Source organism: Psammomys obesus, unplaced genomic scaffold (genome assembly GCF_907164565.1).
Source record: "Psammomys obesus unplaced genomic scaffold, mPsaObe1.curated_primary_1811, whole genome shotgun sequence".
In the NCBI taxonomy this organism is placed as follows: Eukaryota; Metazoa; Chordata; class Mammalia; order Rodentia; family Muridae; genus Psammomys; species Psammomys obesus.
Genome location: NW_026596046.1, coordinates 19,550,154 through 19,573,805, shown reverse-complemented (window position 1 = coordinate 19,573,805; position 23,652 = coordinate 19,550,154). Strand labels below are relative to the sequence as shown.

General features: G+C 44.4%; 2 protein-coding genes across 2 annotated transcripts in view; one reads left to right on the top strand and one right to left on the bottom strand.

Annotated features, from left to right (window-relative positions):
• Homer2 (homer scaffold protein 2) overlaps positions 1-1,131 on the top strand; it is a 78,341-nt gene extending 77,210 nt beyond the window's left edge. Inside the window, exon 10 of the mRNA XM_055623027.1 lies at positions 1,055-1,131. The gene's annotated coding sequence lies outside the window, so the exon portion shown is untranslated. The remainder of the gene's footprint in view (positions 1-1,054) is intronic.
• On the bottom strand, positions 595-23,638 carry Whamm (WASP homolog associated with actin, golgi membranes and microtubules). Its single transcript, XM_055623025.1, has 10 exons — positions 23,367-23,638; positions 20,532-20,705; positions 18,077-18,227; positions 11,517-11,686; positions 10,333-10,498; positions 7,478-7,665; positions 4,834-4,920; positions 4,582-4,677; positions 2,624-3,092; positions 595-1,269 (listed from the first exon to the last, which is right to left on the bottom strand). Exons 2-10 carry the CDS (start codon positions 20,673-20,675, stop codon positions 977-979), a joined length of 1,764 nt encoding a protein of 587 aa, XP_055479000.1. The 5' UTR covers positions 20,676-20,705; positions 23,367-23,638; the 3' UTR covers positions 595-976.
• Between the last annotated feature and the right edge of the window lie 14 nt (positions 23,639-23,652).

Sequence of the window (23,652 nt, the reverse complement as noted above, 5' to 3'; positions counted from 1 at the left end):
GTCAGTTTTTCAAATACCAAATTCATTCCAGAGGAGATTTCTGCCTGTGGTGAGAAAGGAGGCTTGAGGCAAAGCCATTTTATGCCGAGCAGGCCAGCTGCCCCACCACAGACACCCTTGAACCTGTGAGGGAGCAGGTACAGAGCCAGTGTGAGCTCTTGGGCTTTGTGATGGGTGGCAGACCCGTGGGCAGCCTGGCAGTGGCCTCAGAGGCAGGTCTAAGTGCAGCTGCTGAAGGGGTCAGGGCCCTCCCAGCCATGCCCGGTTGGTACTGACCAGATGGAATACAGAAGAAACTGAAGGCCTCTGGAAAGGAGAAAGGTGGGTTCTTTTAGTTTGGTGGAAATCCAGGACTGAGAGTTGGGGTACCGAGATTAAAGGACACCTGGGCAGCCTGACTAGGCTGCTGCGTATTGGTCCCTCCCCGTTCCTGACATGAGGGAAGATCATCCCCTGAGGTGAGCAATGCTGTTAGTGCCCCTAGCACTTGCTCAACCGAATGCTGAGCTGAACTCTTGGGAAATTTCCAACCCACCCAGGCAGGAAGAGCTCTGCTTTTGTAGTGTAGCCGAGAGCATTTCCTCCTAACACAGATGCATTATAAATACTGTTTATTATGAGTTTCTATAGTGCTCATACACAAAATACATTTTATTTAAATATTTAAAGTAATTCTGGGATATACGCAATTTATTCTGATTATTGCTAAAATCATGTTCACATTTGAGCCTCTAAGTCCGAGGAACCAGTGTCCATACACATGGAAGCATAGAGTCTAATGTATACCACAGGACTGTCCCTCCAGGTCAGACTCTAGAGTGGACACAGTACTGCTCCCACCTGTGGATGATGTGTGACAATCATCATGCCTCCACTGTCCTCCCAGTGTTACAGCCAGAGCATCACAAAGCAGTCTCTCAGGGAAGCCCTGCTGGCCTAGGGTTTATGGGCCTGTCTACCTTTGTCGCCTGGAGACCTAGCGGTCCCACTCGCCAGGGCTCTGCTCGTCATTGTCCTCCTCTGAGTCGGCAGACACTCTCTTGATTCTGTCCAGGGCTGCCCTGATGCTGCTCTCCAGGTCGCTGGTGCGCCTCGTGCTGGGATCCACACCTGGGCCTGGGTGGACCTTCTTCAGCTGCACCCCCTGCCTGATGGCAGCCAGAAGTTGTTCATTGATGGAGGTGCGGGGAGGCGGCAAGGCGGACACTTCTACTTTCCGGAGAGAGGCCCTGCCCTGCCGTAGAGAGGCCAACACTTCATCCATAGAGCCTGAAATTGAGCAGACAGCGAGGATGAGAAGATCCAGGCTTCCAGGCATACCAGTTCCTGCCATGATTTACCAAGCACGCATGTTGCGGTGAGCCGCCGACAGGGCACGGATGACTGTCAGCAGCGCTATGGTTTACCTACCTACCACCCACTTCTTCAATCACTGTCACCTACGGGCCGCCACACCCATCTTTTATTGAATTGCTTAAGACATCCTAAAGAGTTAAGGATGTTTGCAGCAAAACAATCCGACTCCCAGGGCAAGACTTAGCTCCCTCTAAATTGTATCCCCTCCATTTCCTTTCCCATTAAAAACATCTTGAGCATGTGCCCTCATTCCTCTACTTCAGTCATGGTGATTAGTCAGTGATGACTCACCCTGTGACAACAGGAGAGTAGGTTTCCACACACACACAGGCTTACAGTGATATAAGAGCTGCTCAGTGGGCCTGAGAGAAGGCGCTGGCCCATTTCCTGTCAGTGTGTTTAACTCCACCCAGCTTACCCGAGGTGGCTATGGGCTCTATTTCTGAGGGTGTGAAGTACTGTCAAATCACAAATTAGCTCAGAATCCCACGATACAAGGGAGAAGCTATTTTTAAAAAACATGGCACCCTGACACCCTAAGGAGGTAAAACTTCCTCGCCAGCCAGACACAGGGGCATGAGTATGGCCACTAACTTAGACATCTACCAGGTGAGACTTCAGTCATTTCCAGTTGGGGACAGAAGAGCTGTGCTATGGCTGACAAGGTCTGTTCTGTGCTAGACTTGTGTTCTTCCCCGATTATAGTCCCCTTGGAGAACTGATTAGACAACTCCCACAGTCAGGGGTTCTAATTCACACTTTTACTCTGCAGCACCATAGAGTAGTGTGTGGGTTGAACAGAGCCTCCCCCCAATTGTGTGCATCCAACCTAAGCTGAGAATGCTCCCCCACCCAAGATCTGCCCATATCCAAACTCTAATCTAGGCAGATGGGAGAGCATTCTTCATTCACACAGTGTTGCAAACCCTACAGATGGGCCATTGCCACCTGAACCTACAGGAATTTTCCTTCACGCTTTGTTCTGGACACAGAATGCTCAGTTAACCAAAACCAGCATGTAAATGTTCCATGAGCTTCACACTCATCCCTACCCCATGTTCTATGTTCTAAGTGGAGGACTCAGCCAGAGCACAGCATTTTACTAGGGTTTATATAAAGCAATTTTCACCAAAGCAGTAGGCTCGGAGTTCTGGCAAGTTTAGGCCAGTTTTTCTGAGACTAGAGAATCTGAAGACTAAATTAAAACTCCTGAGACTTCAACAGCTTAGGAACCCACAGGAGGGAGGGCAGAACTACACAGGGTTACCTGGATGATAGAAGTCCTCCAGGAAATCACATGGTCTTTCAGCAAACACGTCACACACTAGAGGGAGTGGCTGGTCCTCTGCTGCTAAAGTCCTGGGTCTTAAATTCTGATGAGAGGTAGTTTGAAAAGAGGACAGAGCAGGGAGAGGAGGGGGTGGGGGGGGAGGAAGTGGGGGAGGTGGGGGTGGTGGCTGTGGTGGTAGTGACAGGTCTTCGCTGGATGGAGGCAGTGTCTGGTCACCAACTGGAACAAAAACCTGGACAGGGACACTGCCACAGGAGGCTTGATGCTCAGGGGTTGTCACATTGGCTTCAGGTAATGGGGCAACACTTCTGGCTTTGCTGGAGGCAGGATGAGCTATCTTGTGATGAGCTGTTGAGGACCTCTTCTGAGAGCGGCCACCTAACAGGTTTGGCACCATGGATTCTGAGCAAGGCGTTTTCAGTACAGACTGAGGAGCTGAACACTTCTGAGGATAAAAAACTAGTGAGAGACTGGCCACAATGCACACCGTCAAAATGGTACAACTCTGCAAACAAACCTATAAACCAGCGCTGCCCTGAGCATGGGGCGTCCTGACCCATGAGAACCTCCTGGCCAGCAACACAGCCCCACGCTACTGAGCCTGTTCTCAGGAATTCAAGGAGCACTGCCTGAGTGGCAGCAGGTGCTGCCTTGAGCTTAGGGACCCTGGGCCAGAGTGAAGCCATATCTTTTTCAAAACCAAAAACCAAAACTAAACAGAAAAACAAAAACAACCCTCAGATTTACATTGGCTTTTGGGGGAAACTGGCCTAAACCTGCCAAGACTCAGAGCTGAATGCTTTGACCAAGTGGTCATATAATATTTCTCTGTAATCAAATGAAGATGAAAAGGATGCATATAAAAATTGTTTTAGACAGAGACAGAGAGAGATGGGAATAGGAACCTTCATTCCAGCAGAGCACTTTGGCTGTTCTTACGTGCCAATGCTTCCTCTTTGGTGATATCTTAGAGATTAGGAAAAAAAGCAGCTAGGTAGATCATGCAGAAAAAGTACTCGTGCAAAGAAGAGAGCCTGTCTTCAATCCCCAGAACCCACACAAAAAGCTAGGTGTGGTGGCAAGGCCTGTAACCCCAGAGCTGAGGTGGAGGTGTGCAGCTCCTGGGGGCTACTTGCTGAGTTCCAGGCCAATGAGACCGTGTCTCAAAAAACAAGGTAGATAGCTCCTAAACAATGACACTGAGGTTGTCCTCTGACCTTCACAGGCATGTGTGTGCTTACACATACACACTAAAGATAAAAATAAAGAGAAGCCAGCTAACACCAAAGGTAGCCGAGAGCCACTCTGAAAGGAGAGCAGGAACCTAACTATGTTGTGACGTCAGCAATAGCAGCTGTAACCAGACACACTAATACAGCAGCTGGGGGCTGGGCAAGAGGACTGACTTCGAGGCTACCCTGCTTGTCTGTGGTTTGAATACTCAGTCCCCAGTTGAGGGACTGATTAGGAAAGATTAGGTGTAGTCTTACTGGAGGAAGTGTGTCACTGGGGTCAGGCCCAGTCTCTAGCTCTTCGCCTGCTGCTTGTGGCCCACACATGCACGCTCAGCTACTGCTCAGTGTTCTGCCTGCCTGCCGCCAGCCTCCAACACGAGGGTAATGGACTAACGCTGAAACTGAAAGCCAGGCCCCAATAAACACTCTTTTATAAAAGTAGCCTTGGTTGTGAAGTCGCTTTATAGCAAAAGAACAGTAACTACTGGGCTACATCTTAAGACCCTGCCTCAAAGTAAAAACCAGCAGTGGTTCAGACTGTCGATTTGAAACTCTGATGTTCCTCATTTTTGTTCTTTATCATAACAGCGTTTAAAAACTCTATGTTACATGTTTATAACATGCTGCACTCTTTTCCAGTGTAGGTGACTCATTTCTCTCCCCAGATGAAGGTGGTGAGTGACTATTTCGAGAACTTACCTCCCTATATGCTCTTAGTCGCTCAAGGGTTTTCCGGCGCTCATGGTTTATCCATTCTTTTTTCTTTTGTTCCTCTTCTTTTATTTTGTCTCTTCTCTGTATGTAAACAAGCACATCCTTGTAAAGTGCCCACCATTCCAGTCGTGTGTGCATTCACAAGGAAAGGAGGCCCACCCTCATCTGTCCTAGCGTATAGTTCCGCAGGCTAGTCCATCGTCAAGCTGCAGCTGTCTCATTCTCTCAGGTACTCACCATCTGAATACTGTGATGCTGGTGAAAATGCCTCATACTCTGCCTGGCTTGTTGCAGTCTGAGCTGATGATTTTCTCGGCAGTGATCCTGGTGGGATAAGACAAGTAACATACATGGCTTTTAGTAAGACCATGGAGAAAGGGCTGGAGTAGAGCTGAATATATTATTAAACACCTAACATACTGTTCGGCTAATATGTCAAGTGTTTGGTTTACAATGACGGTCAATGATAGGTCCTCCTTACAATCATGTGACAAGGGCTGCCCTCCGGTGTCATCTGTTCCCAGCAGAGGGCTTTGAGAGATAAAATGTCTCAACCCTCTGATTGATTGGTTGGTTGATTGATTTTGGTGGGGAGGGAGCATTCACACATGCCACAGCACACAGGTGGAGGTCAGAGGACAACTTGTGCTGGAGTCAATTTCCTCCTCCTGTCATGTGGGTCCTGGGATGGGGACTCAGGTGGGGGGGGACTCAGGTGGGCATGCTCAGCAGTGGAGTCCTTTACAGTGCAGACAGCCATCTCAGCCCCACAATCCATTCTAATGTGATTGTTTAAACCCAAGTCCTCATGTTATAAATACAAATTCTATTTCCAAACACATCTGCAAAAGCATAGCCCACCTAGAAACACTTGAAAATTATGTTAAAACTGTACTTCTCTTATGCTTAGACACTCACGATAACCCTTCACATACAGGGGAATGCAGTAAGAATCCTAATTCACATAATTCTTATGTTAATCATGAGAGTTTTATCATTAGTGGATAGCTTCCTAACAGAGGAAAAATTTAGCTTAAGAGAACTGGCAGGGCTGAAGATGGTTGAGCAGTTATGAGTGCTCACTGCTCTTTAGAGGAACAGGGTTCAGTGCCCAACACCCACACTGGGCAGCTCACAGTGGCCCGTGACTCCAGCTCTAGGGACCTGATGTCCTTATCTGGCTTCCACAGGTCCCTGCATCCGTGTGCACATGCACACATGTAAACACACACACACAAACATAAAATAAATCTTAAAAACAGAGAAAAGTTGGAAGTTGGCCCTTGAAGGTCACGAGTGGCCCGAGCTGTGCTTTCAATCCAAGGTGGCATCTGAAACCTGCCCTCAGTTCCCATCCTGTCACCCAGTGAAGAGCTGCTAAGCTGGGCAGAGGAAGGAACGCTGTCTGCAGCGAGATGGTTAATGCTCCAGCTCAGTCTAAGCCCATGGTTCTCAACCTGTGGGTCAACAACCTTTCTCAACCCCTTGGGGTCAGACAACCTTTTCACAGGAGTCAAATATCAGATCCCCTACAATTCAAACCAGTGGAACAATTATAGTTATGACAGCAATGAAAACAGCTGTATCCTGGGGGTCACCACAGCATGAGGAACTGCATTAAAGGTCACAGCATTGGGAAGGCTGAGGACCACTGGTCTAGAGACTTGACAACTGGGTTTTTTAAAAAGGGAGGGGACATGTGTTGGTGAATTACCTGGCAGATGGCTAGATGGGTGAGGGGAGAGGAAAGAAATGTCCTGTAAGGAACCTTCAGCCATCTTAAAATATAGGAACTTGCTCTTCTACTGGAAAATATTATATTTCTTGGTGTTTTTATGCAATTATACTGTTTCAGAATTAAGAAAGCAAATGTGTTTCATTCTGCTTTGGTTTTGTTTTGTTTTGCCTTATTGGTCTTTTGCTTGTTTGTTTTGATTTTTAAGAGCTGGAGACAAAGAATGCAGTTTGCTGGATAGGGAGGTGGGGAGAATCTAGGAGCTGGGGGAGGAAAAAACATGATCAATTTATATTGTGTGAAAAAAATTTGCAATAAAAAACAAATCTGTTTTGTTTCACTAAATGTAATAGGAACACCATCTGTGACTAGCATTATTATAATCCATAATTTAGAATAAAATGTAATTCTGTACAGGTGATTAGTAGTTTCTCCCTAGTCTGGTCTTTAATTTTTATTTTTATTTTTGTGACATTGTGGATTGAACCAAGAACCCTATACATGCCAATCAAGTGTCTACTGTTGAACTATACCTGCAGCCATTTCTTTTTCTTTTTCTTTAAAGATGTATTTATTATGTATACAGCGTTCTGCATGCATGTATGCTTGCACACCAGAAGAGGGCACCTGACCTCATTATAGATGGTTGTGAGCCACCATTCGGTTGCTGGGAATTGAACTCAGGACCCCTGGAAGAGCAGTCAGTGCTCTTAACCTCTGAGCCATCTCTCCAGCCCTCTTGAGTAGCTGGGATTCCAGGACTGAATCACCAGCACTGCGCCCAGCTCCCTTTTTGTGTATTTTTATCTATTAAGTATGCATGGGCATACAGAGGTCAGAGGACAACTTCAGGGCTCTTGCTTTCCTGAAGTGAGGCTATCAGGCTTGTGTCATGTGCACTTTTATGTGATGAACATCTCATGGCCCCCACTCTTATTTTGATGACAAAGGTACTATGTATATAGTAGGTATTCAATAATTACTGAATGGACTAATCTAGATATTAAGGTAAACACTTCAATCTCAAAAGAAACACAATTTTTTTAGCACTTTAAATATATTTAGCTCTAGCCATAGAGATCACACACACACATAACGTTAATCACTGTGTGGGTGGCCTTCCCTTCAGAAGGCTCACGAGGGTACCTTTCTGTTCCTGAGGTGGGCCCTCCTGGTGCAGATGCGGCCCCGCTGAGCCTCCAGCTGCTGGCACTGCAGTCTCAGTGCTCTCAGCTCTCTGTTCTCACCAAGGTGCAGCTCCAGGTCCTGTGCCAAGCTCGGCAGCTGCTCGGGGCTCTCACATGGGTCGTAGTAGACCACTTCATCCTGCTTCTCTAAAAAGATTCAGTTTCCTTAGGCATGTTTACTCTGAGAAATAATTCAGAAATGTCTTTATATGTGAAGAAAGACTGGCTGCAATTTCATCATGTAGGGAAAACACACACTTCTTACATAGCTGCACCAACATGTTCCATGTACTGGAAAGCATTTTAATGGCCACATAGTATTCACTAGCTCAAGCAGTCTCAGAATATCCCAGTGTTCTCTTATTTCCGATTTTGTGGTGATAAACATCTCTGTGTGTGTGTGTGTGTGTGTGTTTGTGTGTGTGTGTTTACTTCTTCCTTAGCAAATGAAATGAAAGGTTTTTTGTATCTACTGCCAAAATGCTCCCAGCACAGCACAAGCTGACTCACCGGTCTTTACTCTTGATTACATACTGATTTTTAAAAACACATGCTTGTAGAAAACCCAAACCCTGCAAAACCACACCAAATAAGAAGTTTTCTATCTCCTCCCCAAACCTGAGTCCCAAAGGAAAACATCCTTCCAGAGTAACTTTTAAAAACTAAAAGTTCCCCCTAAATGTATAAAATGTTCACAACTGAAAAGAGCTGCAAAGGTGTTAGGTACCAGGATTAAACCAAATGCTGAGGTCCTGCATGAGAATCATTAAACTTGAAGGGACTTGGGGAAAGAGATGAAGATGTGAAGAGACCTACCATGATCTTGGGTGGGAGGACTCAAAATTGCAAGACGACAATTCTCCCCAAGTAATCTCTAATTTTAAGCACAATCCCAATCAAAATTCCAGGGAGTTTTTATTTGTTTAAAAGTTGCCAAAGTGATTCTAAAGTTCATCTGGAAGAGTAAAGAAGTGAGAAAGTCAGAGAACATGGAGATGCAAGGTACCAGGAGGCTGGCGTGTGCTTCACAGGTGCGGAGAATGCAGAGCCCACACTGGAAGGCCTCACAACTGAGTGCAGGAGGACACTCAGGGCACACCTATGGTGCTAGAGCCTTTAAAGCAGAGGAGACAATCTTTTAAATCAGTGACTAAGACCAATTTGGGTGAAAAGTTTTATTTTTACCATAGTATGACCAACTGAATAAATACTCTAAAAATGGAAGATACATTTGGCATGATTTTTATTTTTCTCAGATGCAGAAGCCACACACAAGAATAAGCAGGGTGTGGTGGTGCACTTCTATAATCCCAGCACTTGAGAAGTGAAGGCAGAAGGATCAGTAATTTAAGGCCATCATTGACTACACAAGCAATTCTGAGGCTAGGCTGTGCCAATTACATGAGACCTTGTCTCCAAAAACAAAAGGAATCAATAACCGTGTGTGTGTTTGTGTGTGTGTATGTATGTGTGTGTGTATATATATGTATGTGTGTGTGTATGTATGTGTGCATGTGTATATGCAGAAATGACAGCTGGAAGAGGAAGGGGACGTGGGGTAGGGAAGAACAAGGAATGGTAATGGAGATAGCGAATATAAGCAAAGCAGAATGATATGCATGTATAAAAATAGAGAAAGGTGGTGGCTCATGCCTTTAATCCTAGCACTCAGGAAGCAGAGGCTGGCAGATCTCTGTGAGTTCACAGCCAACCTCCTAGACAAGGTGAGTTCCAGGACAGCCAGGGCTACACTGAGAAACCCTGTCTCAAAAACAAAAACAAACAAACAAAAAATGTAAGACATCGCTAAGGAAAATTATGTGAGGCATGGTATGTAGGATCTGTGATCCTGGCCCTCAGCAGCCCTGAGGAAGGAGGACTGCAGTGGGTTTGAGGCCAGCAGCAGCTACATGGTAAGACCCTGTCTCAAAACACCAAAAAGAAGAGAGAAAAGGAAAAAAAGAAATTAAACATTCCAAAGAAAAATGGCCATTACATATGTAAGATGGTTTCAGTGTCAATTGTAATTAAACAAAAACTACAAGATGCCATTTTTCTACCAAGTGTCTGGACTCTTCAAAGAGAAGAGCATAAATACAGGAAGATGCACACTCTCATCTCCTGCTGATGGGGTGTCCTTTTATGTAGCCTCTCTACGGGCCTGTTATGAAATTGAGGAGTTAGAAACAATAGGGGGAAGAGGGAAATCTACTTCAAATGACTGTTTTATACCATTTTGGCATGTTTATATTAAAATGTTAAAAAAAAAAAAATCATTGCCCTTAACCCAACCATTCCATCTTTAGAAGTCTACTTCATAAATCATCAGGAATCTGTGCTACACACAAGGACACATGCAAAGGAATGTTTCTCCTGAACTGATGTTCAAGACAAAGAGAGACAGGAAATCCCAGTATGCCTGTAAAATGAAATACTATGCAGCCATTAAAATTCTGTGCTTTTTTAAAGATTATTACTTATATGAGTTTATTGTATATTAGGTAAAAATGAGGTTACTTGGTAGAGTACATGGTTTTGGTTAAAAATTGATACTCACTTTTAGATATGTAGCACATTTTAAAAGCCTACAAAGTCATCAGCAACTTGCTTTCACTAAGTACCTCTACATAAGGGGCATAAGGTTTTCTTTCTTTGTATTTCATGTGTTTGAATATACCACAGAATAAGAAAAATACTGAAACTAAAAACATTCAGTAGATGTAATGGGCTGTTTATAAGAAGAAATTGGTACTTGGTAATATTTCCTCAAATATGCACTTCAACATCTCCCTCTAACATAAACAGAAACGTTACCTTTTATAAGTCTCTTAACAGAGTCCAACCGTGTGACAAGGATCATCTCTTCATTTCTCAGTATCTCAAGCTTGACATCATACAACTCCAGCTGAAGCTCGTAATATTGTATTTCTAGCTCGTCCACAACATCTAAACTCTTTCCTTCGTCTGGAAGAGTTTCCACCTGAGAAAGAAATCAATTCATTAGCACAGTGAGGGCAAACTGCAAAGCGTTCTGGTGCTGAGAAAGGAGACAGGAAGAAGCACGTCAACTCAAGAGACAAGGCTGAACTCCTTCACATTCTCTACATACACTCCTCCCCTTAAACAAGTCGGCACACTCAAGCTCTAGAAACATAATGGCAATGAGACCATGTCATGGATGAAAGGTGTTGCCTCAAATTTGAATTTTGGCACTCTAACCCCAGTGTGACAGTGTGGAAGGGTTAGGTTTGAGGAGGTCGAGGCGGTGGGGCCTTGTGGTGGGGAAGGTTCTTAGTGGTGCTTTCTCCCCTGGACACAGGAGAAGCCCTGTGAGCCCACAGAAAGAAGGAGTGGCCACAGGCAGAGAGAGAGAGCCCTCGCCAAAGACTGAATCCAAAGGTACCTAGATCTTGGACATCTAGCCTCCAGAGCTGAGAGAAATAGTTAAACATATCTTCTGTAGTCACTCCAACAAGCAGCTGGATCTAAGACAGCTACTGATAAGACTCTCCAAGATTATGGGAACAGCTTACAGGACTATGAGCCTACGAAAAGCACATGCTTAGCCATGATGGGCTGGGGCTCAGTGGTGGAGAGCATGCTTAGCTTCTGCATGAATGGTGCTGGCTTCAGGACACTGGCACTTTAAATGTATACATATGCAGAGTGAGTGTGAGTGTGTGTGTGTGTGTGTGTGTGTGTGTGTGTGTGTGTGTGTGTGTACATGAATATACATTGAACATATTGCTGGACTGATCTTTAAATTGAGTCCCCCACTTCAATCCTAAACTCAATATTACAAAGCAAATCCTGGGCAATATATTTCAGAAACATCTTGAGAACCAGGAAGGGAAGCTTCTTGTCCCACCCTCATTAGTAACATATCTACTGGAAGTGTGTGTTGAGAAAAACAATGAGAGCTCATTACCAAAGCCTAGGATGAAAGGACAATCTAAATGAAAATGTGGTTTTAGAGAAAAGTTCTGTGTTTGTCTTACCCTTCTCTGGATTTCAGCTTGTCTGTGATTTAGACACAGCACTTTGGCTCGCATCAGCTGCAAAGTCTCCCGAGCTAACATGAGCTTGAGACTTTCTAGCCTGGGCATGGCTGTGGCCCAGGTAGCCTGGCCAAATCTCTTCTGATCCTGCTCCATTTGTTTCTGCATTCCTGAGTTTATAATTAATAAAATAAAAGGACAACTCATTAATGGATCCTGGGTTGTCTCTTTGTTGTCTGTTCTTATTACTAAAACAATTATCACAAAAGTAACAGCTAGTCATTGATAGAAAATTTCAGGTATTTAGTTTATAAGCAGGATAATAACAGCTCATGATCCACCTCACTGAGGCACCTACCTGCTTTTGTTTCTTGGTCCACACTATTTCTGTGGCCAGACAAGCTCATATGAACAGTCTGACCAACATTAAGATCATCACTCTACTTTCAATCTAATTTCAAGTCGTAATAGATTGGTGTGCTGGTTAGTTTTCATCAACTTGATGCAAACCAGAGTCACTTGGGAAGAGGAACCTCAACTGATCAATTGCCTCTATCAGACTGTCCTGTGGGCATGTCTGTAGGGCATTTTCATGACTGTTGATTGATATAGGAAGTCCTAGCCCACTGTGGGTGATGTCACCCCAGGGCATGTGGTTCCCAGTTGTAGAAAAAAGCAAGCTGTTGACTCCAGCCAGGAAAAGTAGCTCCCAGATGCGGCAGACACTCCCTGAGAACCTGCAGGCCACTATGGCCGGGGAAGCAAGTGGGCTCACTGCAGATCCTCCCCTCTCCCTCAGACCCTCCCAAACCAATGCCCTGATCTTATCCCTAGGTCTGCAGCAGGCCACCAACTGAGGCTTCCCTTGCTCTCTTCTCCAGGGAATCACACAGATCTTCCTCTCCAAACCTCTCCTCCTCAACCCCTTGCTTTACTCCAGTCCCCAACTCCAACAGGCACTCCTTGGAGACCAACAAGCCACTCCAGCCATGGAAGCAAGTAGGCTCACTGCAGATCTTCCCCTTTAACTCAGCTCCTCCAAGTCCAATGTTCTAGTCTCATCTCCAGCTCTGTAGCAGAATACCTGCTGTGGCCTCCCCTCATTCTCTGGCCCCATTCCCATGGGGCTAAGGGACCCTAGAGGTGTACACTAGGCTCCCCTGTGTCCAGTGAACTCCCTCAGCACCCCCCTCCTAGCCTACCCCTGTTCCTAAGTGTCAGCTCCCAACACTTAGAAAGACCTGTAACCCCTGTGGCCACATCTATCAGGATCCCAAAAGAATTCCTACCACGCAACACTCAGCCACCAAACTCTCCAAAGAACCAGAAAGGCAACAGAAACCAAAAAACCAAACACTCACCCAACAAAGACAAGACTAGATATCAGTTCCTAGAATTACAATCTTCCCAAGCCCTGATGCCTAGACACCAGCATAAAACAACAATAGCAGCCTGGACAGTGTGTCTCCACGAGAGCCCAGCAACCCTGCCACAGCAGGCCTGGAGTACTGCAACACAGGACAACACAGGACAAAGACCTTAAAATAACCTTTATGATTATGATAAAGGTACTTAAGGGGGAAATAAATAAAAACCCTTCAAAAAAAAAAACCTATGAAAACACAAACCGTGGAAGAAAATTAATAAAACAGTCCAAGGCCTGAAAGTAGAAATAGAATAAAAAAGAAATCCCAAACTGATAGAAATCTGGAAATGAAAAATTTAGAAACTCCAACAAGAACCTCAGAGGCAAGCCTCCCCAACAGAATATAAGAGATGGAAGAGAGAGACTCTCAGGTACTGAAAACAAAATAGAAGAAATAGACACCTCAGTAAAAAAAAAAAAAAAAAAATTAAATTTAAAAAACAAAATCCTGACACAAAACATTAAGAAATCTAGAATAGTATGAAAAGACCAAATCTAAAAATAGGAATAGAAAAAGGGGAAAGAAACCACAAAAACACAGAGGATATTTTCAACAAAATCATAGAAGACAATATTCCTAACCTAAAGAACAAGATGCCCAGAAAGGTCCAAGAAGCATACAAAACACCAAATAGACTAGAAGAGAAAAGAAATTCTACTTTGCACATAATAATCAAAACACTAAAAGTACTGAACAAAGAATATTAAAAGCATCAAGGGAAAAGGACCAAATAACATATAAAGGCAGACCTATTAGAATAACACCTGACTTCTCACTGGAGACTCTTAAAAGCCAAAAGGGCCTACACAGATGTTCTACAGACTTTTTCTAAAATGATTTATTTGGTTTTTTTATATGCATTACTGTAAAGGAGTGAGAGCACTTGGAATCAGCATTAACAAAAAGTTGTGAGCTGCCATGTGGGTGCTGGGAATTGAACCCGGGTCTTTGGAAGAGCAGACAGTGCTCTTAACCACTGAGCCATCTCTCCAGCCCTATGTTCTACAAACTTTTAAGAGCCATCCCAGACTGTTATTGAAAGCAAAACTTTCAGTCACAACAGATGGAGAAAATAAGACATTCCATGATAAAACCAAATTTAAGCAGTGTCTATCTACAAATTCAGCCACACAGGAGAGGCTTGAAGAAAACTCCAACCTAAAGAGATTAACACCACCCAAGAAAACACGAGGAATAAATTATTCTAGACCTGCAAATCAAAAGAGAGGAAGCACACACGTACACACCCCCACACCCACAGCAACAACAAAAACAAAATAACAGGAATCAATAAGCATCACTCATTAATACCTCTTAACATTAATGGTTTCAATTACCCAATAAAAAGACACTGACTAAGAGATTGGCTGTGAAAACAAGATCCATCTTTTTGCTGCATCCAAGAACATACCTTAACATCAAGAATAGACATCATCTCGGGATAAAAGGATGAAAAAAGATATTCCTATCTTTTTTGGACCCATGGACCAATGGACCTATGCAGCAAGCTGGACTAGTCACTTTAATATCTGACAAAAGAGACTTCAAACCAAAACTAATAAGAGATAAGGACACTGCTAACTAAAAGGGAAAATCCACCAAGAGAACACTACCTCTCTCTCTCTGTGTGTGTGTGTGTGCGTGTGTGTGTGCGTGCGTGTGTGTGTGTGTTTTGAGACAGGGTTTCTCTGTGTAGCCCTGGCTGAAACTTGCTCTGTAGACAAGGCTGGCCTCATACTCAGAGATCCTCCCTGACTTTGCCTCCAGAGTCCTGGGATTAAACGCATGCACCACCACTGTCCAAAGACATTGCAATTCTTAAAATCTATGCATGAAACACAAGATCAGCCAAGTTTGTAAAAAATTCCAAGGTCTGCAGAGGAACTTTAATCCAGCAACATAGATGCTCTGTTAAGGGATCACATCTAAAGACCTAGGTCTGTGTGATCTGGCTAGAATGCAGACAGGACACATACTCTTAATCCCACATAATGGCCTCTAGTTGAGGACAAAGTGGCATATCAGAGAAAGATTTGACAGAAAAGGAGGCACCCAACTTCTCACAAGAACAGAGAAGAGAAGCAACTTAAGAGTGAGACTTTGGGAATAATGGGAGGAAAGAGAAAAGAACCTGATAATGAAAGGAGCTCCACAAGAAAATCAACAGAGCCAACTAACCAGAGCTTAAAGGGGTTTGCTGAGACTAAAGTATCAACCAAGAACCATGCATGAACTGGACCTAGGCCCCTACAAAGATGTAGCAGATGGGCAGCTTAGGCTTCATGTAGGTCCTCTAATAAAGGAAGTGGGGACTACATTGGACTCACTTGCCAGCTTTTAGATCACTTTCCCCTGGCAGGACTGCCTTGCCAGGCTACAGGGGAAGAGGACGTGTCTTCAGTCCTGATGCAACTTGATGAGCTGAGGCAGATGGGAAAGGGAGCTCCCTTTTGTGAGGAAAAAGGGGAAAGGCAGTGAGAGAAGGTGAGACTGGGATGGGAGGGAGGGAGGAGCTACAGGATGTAAAATGAATAAAATAAGTAAATGAGAAAAAAATCTCCCATGCTCATGGCTCAGCAGGATTAACATAGTAAAGGTAGCCATTCTACTGAAAGCAATCTACCATAAAAACTTCAATGCAATTCCCAAAAGGACAATGTTCTCATATGAAAACAAAGAAACAAACAAAAAACCAGGATAGCTAAAATAATCCTGAATTTAAAAAAAAACAAAAAACAAAAAACAAAAACTGCTGGAGGTATCACAATTCCTAATTTCAAGTTGTACTACAGAGCCATGGTAATGGCATAAAAACAGACATGTTGATCAATGGGAACAAACTGAAGAATCAAATATAAATCCACACACCTATGGACACCTGATTTCTGATATAACAGTCAGAAATACACCCTGAAAAAGAAAGAAAGAGAGAAAGAGAGAGAGAGAGAGAAAGGAAAGAAAGAAAGAATGAAAGAAAGAAAGAAAGAAAGAAAGAAAGAAAGAAAGAAAGAAAGAAAGAGTCTTCAACCAATGGTGCTGCTGAAAGTGGATGACTGCATGTAGAAGAATACAAATAAACCATACTAACCCTGCACAAAACTCAGTTTTTGTGATGGTTCAAAGACCTCAACATAAAGCCAGGTATACTGAATCTGTTAGAAGAGAAAGTGGGAAATTGCCTTAAACTCACTGGCACAAGAAAAAGACTTTCTGAACAGATCAACACTTAGTAATGGGACCTCATGAAACTAAAAAGCTTCTGTATGGCAAAGGACACCATCAGTCAGACAAAGCAGCAGCCTCCAAAACAGGAAAAGATTTTCACCAACTACACACTGGACAGAGAACAAATACCTGATATATCCTTATATTAAGAACTCAAAAAACTAGATATCAAGAAAATAAATATCCCAATTTAAAAATGGAGTATAGATATGAGTAGAGAATTCTCAATAGAGGAATCTCAAATGGCTGAGAAACAAAGAAATGTTCACATCCTTAGCCATCAGGGAAATGCAAATCAAAACTACTTTGAAATTTCCTCTTTACACCTGAGGATGCTGGTGAGGATGTAGAGTAAGGAAACATTCATCCATCGCTGGTGGTCTCTCAGGAAGATGGAAACCCATCCACCTCAAGATTCAGCTACACCAGGAAGATGGAGATCCATCCACCTCAAGATTCAGCTACACCAGGAAGATGGAGATCCATCCACCTCAAGATTCAGCTACACCAGGAAGATGGAGATCCATCCACCTCAAGATTCAGCTACACCAGGAAGATGGAGACCCATCCACCTCAAGATTCAACTACACCAGGAAGATGGAGACCCAAACACCTCAAGATTCAGCTACACCAGGAAGATGGAGACCCAAACACCTCAAGATTCAGCTACACCAGGAAGATGGAGATCCATCCACCTCAAGATTCAGCTACACCAGTCTTAGGCATGTACCCAAAGGATACCTCATCCTACCACAGAGAACCTTGCTCAACCGTGTTCATTGCTCCTCTATCCATAGCAGCCAGAAAGCAGAAATAGCTTGGATGTCCCTCAGCAGAGGAATGGATGAAGAGAATGTGGCACACTTATACACTGGAGTATTACTCAGCTGTTTTAAAAAAAATGGCATCATGAAATTTGTAGGCAAATGGATAGAACTAGAAAAAAAAAAAAATCATCCTGAATGAGGTATCCCAGGCCCAGAAAGACAAACATGGTATGTGTTTGCTTAACATTAGCTGTTAAGGCAGTGATAACCAAGGTACAATCTATTGATCAGATGTTAGTTATAAAGTAATGAAATAGGGCAGACAAATAGATCTCATTAGGAAAAGGAAATCAAATAGATAGTTACGGATGTGAGGACTGGAATGGATCAAGTGGAGAGGGAGAGAGAGATGAGGGAAGAAGATGGAAAAAGACAGCTAAAATTAAGCACCATCTGAGGAGTGGTATGGAATCCTAACACAGTAGAATCTTCCTAAAATATTTACACATACAATACAGTAGAAGCATCCTAAAATATTACATATATCACATTTATATGGTAATACAAATTAAAAAAAAAAAAAAGTGGGGAGACAGAGCCCCATCTGGCATTTCTTGTTACAAAATGAAGTTTCCAGTACCAGGATTAGGTTACATCTAATTGAGTTGTTAGCCAAAGGGGTCCCATGGGGATCCCCAAACCTGGTGTGACCTCTGCCTGGGTGTCCAGTATTCTTGCTCATAAAAAGCTCTCCATGCTCTCCAAGACCCAGCCCATTGGCTTTCTTAAGTTCTATTTGCCAAGTCCTCTTATACCTTTGTAAATGCCTTCTCCATTCCAGGTACTATTCAGGTATGGGGCAAGCATACCCCTCAGAGCCTTCCATGAACACCCAATCAGACCCAATTGCTTTCATAGCCTTGTTTTTCTTCTTCAGCATTGTCCCTGCCATTTACCATGTGCTAAACGAACATATCACAGACTTCTCTCCGCTTACCAGGCTGGAAACTGTTCATACTTATCCTTTTACTGAATTCCCAGCACCCAGCAAATACACTGCCTGATACTGAAGATACATGCAAATGTTCTTTGAGTAGAATAAAAGTTACACAAATCCTAGTACAGCAGTTCTTAGTCTCACCTGTTAATGCTGTTACTGTTTCCTTAAAATAATTCACAGTGATGTCTTGGATAGAGACTACTGCCTCTTCAGCCCGTCTGCTCCATTTGCTGGCTTCCTTCCGCAGGGAAACCACCCTTTTAGGACCCAGCTCATCCTCATCCAGGGACTTCTACAAAAGAGTGATGTAGTGCCGTTAGGACATTTTGAAGTGATTGTGTGCACTGTTGCAGCCACTCTTCACTACTGCTTAGTCAGTTCCTGGCTGAATATCAGTGAGCTCAGAGCTGGGCACCACTGGACGATGAGAGTGTGTTCTGGGCACAGAGGGTAAACACTGACTGGCTTTGCATCACTAGACCCTTTCCAGGGGGTTGTTAGGTAATAATACACAGTTGTGCAAGTGAGATGTCTGTTGTTTAGCACTCTAGTGTTGCGTTTGCTGTGGTTTCTTTTAGGAACCTTAAATACTTAATACTTAAATGCATATAACATGGTCACCTAAAAAAAAAGTTAAACATTATCATGTGCCCCAGCAGGTCCACTTTCTAGTATATACACAAGAGAAATGAGTAAATTGTGTGGCTTGTGCTTGTAATAGCACCCTCAGAAGGCTGAGGCAGGAAGACAGCTGTGCGTTCAAGGTCATCCTGTGCTACATAGTGAACACCAGGCCAGCCTGAGCTACAGTTGAGATCCTAACTCAAAAAAAACAAACAAAAACAAAAACCAAAACCAAAAGGCCACCACAGGTGTGCACACCCATGTTGATGGCTGCACTATTTATAATACGTAAAAGGAGTAGACAATCCAGGTGTCCGCCACAGTGCCCTTTAACCCTCACATGTGTGTGTGCACACACATGCATGCGTGCACACACACAATACTAAGTAAGTGTTAAGGAAAAGTGTCCCGATATTAGAGATTGATACTTGTCAGACAATTTGAATGGAATAAAAACCACTGAACTGTACCCTTCTGATGAATGCTCTATGAGTCATGCCCTGACGGCCCCACACACACGCTGCACACACATGAAGACTCTAAACAACAGTGATGGCAATGGCCCCATCCATGGGTTAGAGAAGCAAGCAAGTGCAGCTTCCTGCCACGCCCTGCCAGTGCATGCAAAGACAGCCTAGCGCAGGGCGCAGGGAGGAGAGCACAAGCTCTCTCTGATGTCTCCCGATCCCTGCTGCTGGCACACAAGGCAACATTAACGATGCTTTTTCTAAACAGTGTCACCCTAATGCAGTGGTTCTCAACCTGCGGGCTGTGAACCCTTTGGGGGTCGAATGACCCTTTCACACCAGTTGACTAAGGCCATCAAAAAACACAGATAGTTACATTACGATTCATAACAATAGCAAATTACAGTTGTGAAGTAGCAACAAAAATAACTTTATGGTTGGGGAATACCACAACATGAGGAACTATATTAAAGGGTGCAGCATTAGGAAGGTTGAGAACCACTGATCTAATAAGAATCAGAATGCAACAATTACAAAAGTTTAAATGAATTAAAATCCGGGACCCCGCTATTTAAATTTGCCTCCCATTTCTAAGAAATCTACATGTATTCTTTTTTCTTTTTAAAGATTTATTTATTTTATGTATATCAGTGCTCTGACTTCATGTACTCCTGCATGCCAGAAGAGGGTATCAGATCCTAGTATAGATGGTTGGGAGCCACCACATGGCTGCTGGGAATTGAACCCAGGTCCTCTAGAAGAGCAGATTGTACTCTTAACCTCTAGGCCATCTCTCCAGCCCATCTACATGTATTCTTACAGGTGGAAAATAAGCTAAAGAGAATACACTTGTTATTTTTAATCTTCATTTATTTATTTATTTATTTATTTATCTATCTATCTATTTATTTATTATTTACTTGTTTATTTGTGTGTACTGGTGCTTTCCCTGCTTGTATGTCTGTGTGAGCTTGCTGGAAGTCCTGGAACTGGACTGGAGTTACAAACAGTTATGAGCTGCCATGTGGGTGCTGAGAATCGAAGTTGGGTACTCTAAAGAGCAGCAGTGCTCTCAAGTGCTAAGCCATCTCTCCAGCCTCTCCTTCGTCACTTTTGATTTTGAAATTGGGTCTTACTAAGTTCCCCAGGCTGGTTTTGGCTCTTCTGTTGCCCAGGCAGGCCTTTTATCAGTGCAGGGATAAAGTCCAGGATCTTGAACTTGCTGGCACAAGGTCTACCACTGAACAAGACTGCCTGCAACCCCAGCACTTGGGAGGTGGAGGCCAGAGGATCATGAGTTCAAGGCTAGCCTCAGCTATATTGTAAATCTGAGGTCAGCCTAGGCTACATGAGACCCTGTCTATAAACAGATGAATAATATATACATGTATACATATATCATCTAAATATAAAGATGAACACAAGTGAAATTACAGATTGAACCTTATATATAACTGAGATAACAATACAGGTCAGGTAGTAAGATAAAATATCAGGAGACATACCAAAATCTCAAGCTTACATGAGGTCGCAACTTCTCTCATATCTCTGAACGGCTGCAGTAAATACTGGAAGAACATGGCCGCCATGGTAACTAATTGCTGATATGCTTCATCTTCCTCTTGATAAACTTTCATTAATGCTATCATGGTGTTGGCTTTTCCATGATCTTGAAGAACCTAGAGGCCAAAATTAATAAATACAAAATTAATAAAGAAAAGAAACCCAATATTCTCAATTTTAAAACAGCAATTTTAAACTGTGTACACAGAAAAATGTTCTCCAACCAAAAGCCCTAATAACACAAATGTGGTTAAATAAGAAGGGCTGTCCATGGAAAACTACTATTCTCACAGCCACTCAACACTGTGTTTTTTCAGACTGTTTAATTAATATGAGGATAATAATTATAATATTATAATCTGCATAAAGGCTCAAGCCTATACTCTAAATACTTGAGAGGCTGAAGCAAGAGTTTTACTATGAGTTTGAGGCCAACCTGAGCTAAGTTAGTTCCAGGTTACCCTGAGCTACAAAACAAGGTCCAGTCTCAAAGAGAACAAAGACTATAAACTCTTCTGTGGAAATACTTAGTATTTCTACCCTCCAACCGCATTTGGAAGTTTTAGGTAGACAGATGAATTATGCACATGAACAGCTAGACTATACTAGCTGGGAATGAACTTGAAGAAAACAACTTTCCGGTGTGCAGATGTTGTGACTGTGGAGTGGGAAAGGGGCCAAGACGATAAGAAATGTCGGGAACCAATCCCGAGCTGGGTCTGTGGAGCCAGCCTGTAACTCAGCTTTGGGACGATAAGGCAGGACGTGTTTGAGGCCTTCGTTACAGCTACTTTCAGAGGCTGAAACTGGTTCAAACCCAGAGCACAAAGCTTCTGAAAAGCATGATGGGCACATAAGAGAAACAGAGTAAAACCTGAGGCTGGACTGTAGGATGAGAGGAGTGCTGTGGGTGGGACTAAGCCTGCCGGGGCCACCCAGAGTTCAAGACCAGCCTGGGCAACCTAGGAAGACGCTGCCTGGCAATATAAAGCCACAGGCTGAGGAGGTGGCTCAGCCGCAGAGTGCATGCCTAACATGCGCAAGGATCAAGGTCCCATCTCCACTACTGATTAAATAAACAGCCAAGTCTGATGCAAAATGATCAGGTTAGGGATCAAAAGCTGGTGGCCTGTAGTTTCCTCATATTACAAAGCGAAATATACACCATGTGAAGTAGGTATGTGAGCTACACAGAAAAGTATTACAAAGCGAAATATACACCATGCAAAGTAGGTATGTGAGCTACACAGAAAAGTGGTCCTAGCTGAGCGAGGTGTGGTGGCCAAAGCCTACAGTCCCAGTACTTCAGATGCTGAAGCAGGAAGATCAGCACAGTCTGAGGGCAGCCTGGGCTACATAGTAAGTTCCAGGACAGCCTGGGCTACTATGTGAGACCCTGGCTCAAAACAAAGACCCCCACTAACAGAATCCTTTTGATAAAGCCATTTTAAAAGACTCATTCTTTATTTAGCTTAAGATAATACACGGCAATCAAGATTTTGCTATGTGGCTGAATTCTTATGCCTGCCCTTCCTCATAAGAAACACAGGAAAACCACTGCTTAGAGGCCTCAGGGTTAGTTTCCTGGGAGAGGAACACACCTGTGAAAGGGAATCTCAATAGAGCAATCCCCTCCATCAGATTGGCCTGTGGGCATTTCTCAATTGCTAAACTGATAGAAGAGGGCCTAACAAAAGCCGGCCTTTCAACCTGGGGAGGACCTGGTCCTGGGCTAAGAAAGGCAGCTGAGCAAGGCAGAGAAGAGAAGCCAGTAACCAGCCTTCTGCCATTATCTGTGCTTCAGAACCTCCCCTGGCTTCCCTAGATGACGCTCTGTGACCAGTAAAGCAAATAGCCCCTCTCCGCCCCCACTGGCTTTTGTTAAGGTGTTTAGCACAACAACAGAAATAAACAAGAACAGTGGCTCATAATGAGAAATGGGAAATGTACAGGGAGTGTCCAGGACATAGAACAAAGATCTGACACTTAGCTCTCTTCAGGATACTGCTGGGTAAAATATACCGAGCCCCTTAACGGACTTTTAGGGTCTCTAGCGTTTACCACACAAATAATGAATTGGTGTGTCTCAAACAAAGAACCTTCCTATTTTTGCCAAAACTGATCAATAAAGCCTTACTTCCTGAGAGCTTTCCATTCGATCTTTATTGCTTGAAGAACAAAACTATCTTTTAAAAGTCATCCTCTAAGACATGTTTAGCTAACCCTCCTCTTTCGCAGGGGACCCAGAATTGCTTCCATTTAGCTTATGTTTTTATATCCTACGGGTACGCGTTGTTTTCAGTTTTACTTTCGAAAATTCTGGACTTTCCCATTACAACACCCGGCTCTGCCAGGGTTGGGGAAAAGGTGAAGGGCGGAGCTGGCTCAGAACCGCGAATGAGCTCTCAACTAGTCCAGAAACGGTGGCGCCCGCCTGTAATCCTAGGGACCGGAGAGGCTGAGGCAGAGGACTGCTCTGAGTTCAGTGCCAGCCTGCCTGAACCACAGAATAAGGAAGGCCCTGTTTCCAAACCAAACCAAACCCGGGCGTGGCGCAGAGACACACTCTGGTAATCCCAGCACTTGGGAAGAGGAGACCGGAGGATGAGGAGCTCGGGCCAGCCTGGGGGGACTGACACCCCGTCTCAGAAGAGACACACGCAAACACACACACACACACACACACTCTTGGCGGGCCCACTCCCTCCCCGCCGAGGTGCAGCTGCACCAGCGACGTCCCGGGACCCGCGCTCGGCCCGGCCGGGCGCCGCATGTACCTGGCGCAGCCGCGCGGCCGCCCCGTCCAGGCGCTGGCGGAGCGTCCTCTCGCGGAACTCGCGCAGGCCCTCGCAGTCGGCCGCGTCGCCCGGGGCCGGGAAGAGCACGTCGCGCACGGTGTCGCCGCCGCAGCCGTCGGCCGCCAGGTCCAGGTAGCGCTCCAGCTGCCGGCACAGCTCCTGCAGCGCCGCGTCGCCGGGGGCCGCGGGCGCCGGCCACACGAGCGCCCACAGCCCGCGCCCCAGGCCCCAGCCCGCGCCGCCCGCCGCGTCCAGCTCGGCCGGC